Source organism: Bison bison, unplaced genomic scaffold, assembly GCF_000754665.1.
Source record: "Bison bison bison isolate TAMUID 2011002044 unplaced genomic scaffold, Bison_UMD1.0 scf7180017864259, whole genome shotgun sequence".
Lineage (NCBI taxonomy): Eukaryota > Metazoa > Chordata > Mammalia > Artiodactyla > Bovidae > Bison > Bison bison.
In genome coordinates, this window is record NW_011494831.1 from 2,156,276 (window position 1) to 2,163,189 (window position 6,914).

Here is a 6,914-nt window from a genome sequence, read left to right on the forward strand (position 1 = left end):
CTCCGGAAGGACTGATGTTGAAGCTGAAACTCCAATACTTTGGCCACCTGATGGGAAGAAGAGACTGACTCGTTTGAAAAAACCCTGATGCTGGGAAAGATTGACGGCAGGAGGAGAAACAGACAACAGAGGATGAGATAATTGGATGGCATCACCGACTCAATGGACATGAGTTTGGGTAAACTCTGGGAGTTGGTGATGGACAGGGAGGCCTGACATGCTGCATTTCATGGGGTCGCAAAGAGTCGGACACGACTGAGCGACTGAACTGACTCGTGGATGTAGAGCCACAGAGACAGGAGGCCAATACACTTATACTTGGATTTTCAACTGCACGGAGGCCAGTGCTCCTAAACACCATGTGTTCAAGGATCAACTGCTACATACATACAAGGGGAGTAGAAACACATGCACAGAATTAACTAGCTGGTCTCATAAAGCAGGACTGTGAGAGAATAGGAAAAGGACAAATCAGTAACAGATTTTTATAAAAGGTTGCAGAGGCCTGAGTGAGAAACCTCATGGGATGTTGTCACACAACTAGGTGTCTAGAGGCATCCAAGAAGCACAGCAATTACAGGCAAAGACATGCCTTGTCTACCTCCTGATTTTTCACTCCCCTGTCTCCTCATCTCTGAGCAGACACAAACCCTAAAACACAAACCCTAGAAGACTCTGAAATGTACTCAAATTCACCATAGTTTCATATTGTCCTACCTAACATGATGGTTTCTCCTAAAGAAAAATTAAACTCACAAAGAAAAAGAAAACTGAATTGAGAATTTTACTTTAATCCAAATATTCTATGACTCTGAGATAAAAATAATGAATCAATTTTACTCACCAACAGTTTCTTCTGATGCAGCAGTCAAAGCTAGAAACTTTTTTGTATTTTCCATCTCCTCATTACTTTGCAAAACTTCATCATTTTTTGCAGACTAATAAAAGAGAATAAAAGCTTAAACATGGGGAAAGAAGGCAACTGTATTCATTGATATATTTTTTTAAATTCTAAGATGGTTTCCAATTCTGTTCATAAATACAGGTCATTTTTACTCCTTTAATTAGGAAATCTGTTCATGTTTCCTATTCCCTCAAAATTCTGTCAATGAGTATTCCCAGTTAAGAGTTGGAATATGTCTATCTCTATATGATAATTACCTTGCTTTAAGTTTCTGTTTAATAATAAGCAAGTTTCATACATTTCAAAATCAGTATTATTTTAATTCCAGTTATAATTCATATTTCCAAGCAAGTAAAAATTTGCTTTGAAATTCAACAGAGGTAAGTGACAGACTAACTTTTCCTGCTAAAATGTATTTTTCTAGCTTAAAGCACTGCATTTTATATACTTACTTTTCCATCCCATTGGTCTTCCTGGGAACCCTGTAAAAATGTATTCTTAACTACTTTACTGTTAATTCACATCATTGCCTGGGAAATTTCCTAGGAAGTCAGTCAACTAATCAAGGAAGAATTTATCAAAAACAATCCATCTGTTGTTATAATGTTCCTTATCTTAAAAGTGCAATAGCTATACACAAGTCAGTGCCAACATCTGGTCAACTTCCACCCCTCAATACTACAGAGAATAAAAGGTCCAAGAAGGCTAAGGAGAGTTAATCAATCATTAGAAATTCACTAAGACAGAAGTATATAGCGCATGGTCACAGACCACAGGCATTTTACAGCTTCCCAAAGAGATCTTGACCAGCATGTGAAATAGTCAACTCCTCGCTTGCTTGTCACAAAAGTTTACTCAAGTAATAATGGTAACCAGGGGGTTAGATTTTTTTGTTTTTGTGTACTGATCTCCAAACTGTAAGCTTGCTGAAGAAAAAGCTGACATACATAGCTGATGAACGTAGGCACCAAATTCCTTTCTATTCCAGATATGGAGGAACCCAGGCGCCCAGGCCAGACACTGGAGAGAGAAGCCTATTGTGCTGTCTGTCCACTGGTGAGAGAAGCCTATTTTGTTGTCTGGGGAACGAAGACGCTCAGGGCAGTGCCCGAAATCTGGAATCCTGCAAAATCACCTTCTCCAGTTCCAGAAAACTATCTCACTGCTCCCTCACCCCATACACACATATAAACACTACTGCCCTACCTCCACAAAATAAATTAAGGCAGACCACACTAGCACTACCAGAGGCCACGCTATTCCTACTTATTAGAGGAAGTTGCTTCTCACATGTCAGCATAAGATTATACAATTCTTACCTTAAGTTCCTCCCACAGCTTTATTCTCATTTCTAGACCTTGCTTCTTAATTTCTTTTTCTCTGTATTGTCTCTTCACCAATATCTTGTCAAGCCTCTTCATCTTTTGAATCGCATCCTGAAGTTGAAAATCTAATTCTTTTAATTCAAATTCATCTGTATTATGTTGAAAGTAGGAATGAGCATGAAGTTTATTAAAATCATAAAGCTTTTTTTTTTCTTGTTTTACTTTTACTATTTGTTCTTTCATTCAACAAATGTTTATGGTTGGTGTAATAACTAACATTGGTGTCATGTATCTTGGTTTGGAAAAAAGTGAAAGTGTTAGTCACTCAGTCGTGTCCAACACTTTGCCATCCTATGGACTGTGGCCTTCCAGGCTCCTCTGTGCATGACATTTTCCAGGTAAGAATACTGGAATGAGTAGCCATTCCATTCTCCAGGGGTTCTTCCCAACCCAGGGATCAAATCTGGGCCTTCTGCTTTGCAGGTGGACTCTACCATCTGAGCCACCAGGGAAGCCTGCTTTCGCGCTTTTTTTTTTTTTCATATAATTATCTAACAACCTTGTGAAACAGACATTTAGTTCTCTCTTACAGTTGAGATAACTTAATCCTTTCAAATAGCTAATAAATTATAGCACTGAATTCAGAAGTGGGTCTCATATGATTTTAACCCCAAATTCTTTCTCCTTCATTCTGCTATACTTTCTATATTCATAATTAACAAAGAATAAGACAAAGACCCTATCCTGCAATTGCTTCAGACTAACTGAAAGAGAAGTCACTTACACAAATAGCTATAGTAAAATATAGCATGTCAGAGACACAGAGTAATTCCACCATGTCAGAAACAAATTCAGAAAAGTACACCATGTAACTAAACACCTTTCACCTACACTCCTTCCTGTTATCCCATTTTCCTGAAACACCTTAAAGTAAAAGTGAAAGTTGCTCAGTCATGTCTGACTCTTTGCAAACCCATAGACTATACAGTCCATGGAATTCTACAGGCCAGAATACTGAAGTTGGTAGCCTTTCCCTTCTCCAGGGGATCTTCCGAACCCAGGTCTCCCGCATTGCAGGCAGATTCTTTACCAGCTGAGCCACCAGGGAAGCCCAAAACACTCTAAAATGTTCTTGAATTATGGATAATTGATAGTTAGGAACTATTTAGAACTCCTGTTATTTAAGTTTTCACTTATGACTATGATTAATAATAATTATAAATGATTAATAATAATTATCATTATGATTAATGGTCATATTAATAATAGCAGCCAACACCTCAGACAGTAAAGAATCCTTCTGCAAAGCAGGAGACCCCAGTTCAATCCCTGGGTCAGGGAGATACCCTGGAGAAAGGAATGCCTATCCACTTAGTATTCTTGCCTGGAAAATCCCATGGACAGAGGAGCCTGGCAGGCTACAGTCCATGGGGTCACAAAGAGTCAGACGTGACTGAGAGACTAAAACTATCACTACTACTAACATTTATACATTTACCTGATAGGCACAGTGTTAAATGCTTTATTTACATTCATTATCTTGTGTAATCCTCACCATAAACCAGTGAGACGGAATAATTATTGCCCCTATTTTACAAATTAGTAAACTGAGGCTAATTTGTAACTGAGTTAAATACATGTCCAAGATCTATCATCTTATAACTAGTAAAAGGCAGAGTCAGTCTCTGCCCAGATCTGTGTTGACTCCAGAACTAAAGCTCTTTACCCATCAGGAGATAACTCCTCTGTAAAGTCTGATGAAAGATGATAACCTGGCAATAAGCATAGGTGTTCAAGTCCTAAAGTCTCAGCTACGCCAGCTTAGATCTTCAGAAATGTCATATTATGCAAAGAAAAGCCAAGTTTTGCAACTTCTGAAAATACAGAGTCCAATGGTGTTTCCTATAATGTATATCACTTTCTCTTAAAGGAAAAGGAGATATGTTTAGAGGGAAGAAGCTTACCCAAAAAGAATACTGATCTTACTAATAAGGAGACTCTACAAATTGTATTGCTCACATACGTCAAACGCAAAAGCCTCTAGTTCTAATTCCAACCGGCAGCCCTAGCATTCTCAAGCTCCATGTATACAGGTGGTTTATCCAGCAGGCATTTTTGAAGTTAACTCTTGCTACACGGAAACAATATAATGTAATATAATATAAACATTACAATGTTTACATTGTAATGTAAATATAATGTAATATAAACAATACAACGTAAATGGGGCCACTAGCTAGTCTCAACTCTAATACCTCATTTCCTGATAACTGTAATCCTGAGTCACCTGGTCTGAGAGCTGATCTCATGCCAAACACAATCTAAATCAGTTCTCAAAGTTTATGAGCTTGTTACTGAACCCAAACTCATTCTGCTCACCGCATGACAGGCCAATAAATCAGAAAACAAGCAGTTGGAACAAGAAATGACAACTTGAGTCAAAAAACTAGCCGACTGAGAAGATGTCAGACTAGCATCTCAAAAAAACATCCATCTCCCCATCAGTCCAAATCTGGACTCTTTTTAAATATACAACAGGGGGAGGAGGAAGAACCCACTGTGGCACCAACCAATGGCTGAGCAGGGCTACTAATGGTTACTGATTGACAGTTGATCATTAACAGTCACTTGCTTGGGGGAGGGGCCCACTGTGGCACCAACCAATGACTGAGTAGGGCAACTATGGCTGGTGTCTGCCTCGCTGCTACTGCACCCCAAGCTGAAACGTACAACTGCAGAAAGCAGCCAGGTCTGAACTAGCACCCGGCCGCTCCAGCAACATCATTCTTCAACCCATAGTGCATTAGTGGCCATGTGGAGATGGCTGACACACCCATCAACCAGAACCATTGTCTGAGGCAGTGGGCACTGTGAGCACAGCCCTCTGCTGGCCATACCAGCCAGCCTGTGACCCTCAAGACAGCCTCAAAGTTGGTGCCCCCGGAGTGGAGCTCCAAGCTGGCTGTTTGTGCAGTGGGAGCCAGCCAGCCCAGTGAGCTGGTCAAGGCCTGAGTGGAGAGGGGCAGCTGAGCAGCCCCTGCCTCAATGGAGCCCACAGGCCTGTGCCAGAGAGGGAAGAGCCCATCACGCCTCAGGTTCAGGCTGGGGAGGCCACCACTACAAGCTCAGCTTTCCTTTATAGTTCATAAATTATGGAAAACCCAAAGTAACTTTTGTTTATGTGAGTTATGTCTATGGATAATTATCATATTAGAAATCAAAATTGAAGAATATTATAAATATATATTTATTCATTTTTAAATAATAAACATGGCATTACTTATTACATTTTAACACAAATATAACACTTTTATGACAAATAGCTATATTTTCCCAAAAAATTGTTGAGAAGAATAGTGATATTTTCAATCTTTTGTACCTAGATTAATAGAAGACAGCTGGATTCACGTACCTGCTTCAAAGTCAATCTACTGTAATCTGTTGCCTCAGTTAAAGTATATGAAGAAAATTTGGCCTTACACAGTAGTTGGAAAGGGGAGGAGAAATATCCTTTTCAGATAATGGTGGATATTCTTCTTTAATACTAATATTAAAACTGGACAAGAGGTAGTTTCTTAAAGTTTAGTTATAATGTGAAATCTGTAACCCTAGTTATTCCATAAATCCATGGATCTATTTTTCATGTTAAATGGATCTTTTATCCTGCATTGGTTATTTGGAAGCCAGTGGTTCACTGAAGTAGGCAAACCTTCAAAATATTAACACATTTCAATATACAATATCAACAAATCACATTTGTTAATATTGCCACTGATTTTTATCAGAAAAGTCTAAGTACTAGGAAGTTGTAAAGCTCATACTGACATACACAAATTTTCTAAGATTCTAAGTTTTTACTTGAAAGCTCAAATTTTATCATTGACAAAAAATACTTTCAGTTGTTTTCCCGAATTAACAGGTCCCTTTCAATTTTTACAAAAATGTCTGCCAAATACTTAAGTCCGAACAACAGTAGTTTGTCTGCCACTTATTCTTTCAAGTGAAAATGGAGTCCCATTAAAAAAGGACCAGTTCAACTCTCAAATTACCTCACAAACACTTTTCCTCAACACAACCTTCACATCTTGGCATACAGCAGAATTTCTTTATATGTACCTCCCAATTTACCACATAGGTTATAAAAAAGATGTGTACTCAAAGGTCAAGATTAATTAGAATTTTAAAATTTTACTGCTCCATCAAGAACATTCTTGAGTGACATCGGCTATTTCTTCTGCCTATGCCAGGCCTTAAAGAACACAATGACTATTAGTACAGTTTGATGCCATTCATTGTCCTGATTCATGTCAAAGCACCAGCAATTTTACCCACCATTGCTTTTGTACCATCAGTGAAACCACTCAGTGGGCAAAAAAGCAAACAGAATCATTTCAGTATTATAATGAATTATATTACTGATATATCAGTATTACAATGAAACTAGTTTTTACTCTGCAGAGTTCCTAAAAGGGCCTCAGAGCCCAGGGCTTTGCAGCCCATGTTTTGAGAACTGCTGTTCTAATTCACTTTGACCAGTATTAATAACCATGGGAAAAGAAGGAGTTTTTTGAAATCCAGAAGTTATTAAAATCAAATGAGATTATCCCTTAAAAGGCATTTATATATTACAGGATACATTTTATCATATAATTTTCAAAAAGATCAATAAATCATGTCATAAAATA

General features: G+C 38.3%; 1 protein-coding gene across 1 annotated transcript in view; it reads right to left on the reverse strand.

Annotated features, from left to right (window-relative positions):
* The window catches only part of FSIP1 (fibrous sheath interacting protein 1), a 209,658-nt gene that overhangs the window by 184,502 nt on the left and 18,242 nt on the right, over positions 1 to 6,914 (reverse strand). The window contains exons 4-5 of the mRNA XM_010847930.1: positions 2,224 to 2,378; positions 845 to 938 (exon numbers count right to left, since the gene is read on the reverse strand). Of these exons, the coding sequence (XP_010846232.1) occupies positions 845 to 938; positions 2,224 to 2,378 (249 nt within the window). The remainder of the gene's footprint in view (positions 1 to 844; positions 939 to 2,223; positions 2,379 to 6,914) is intronic.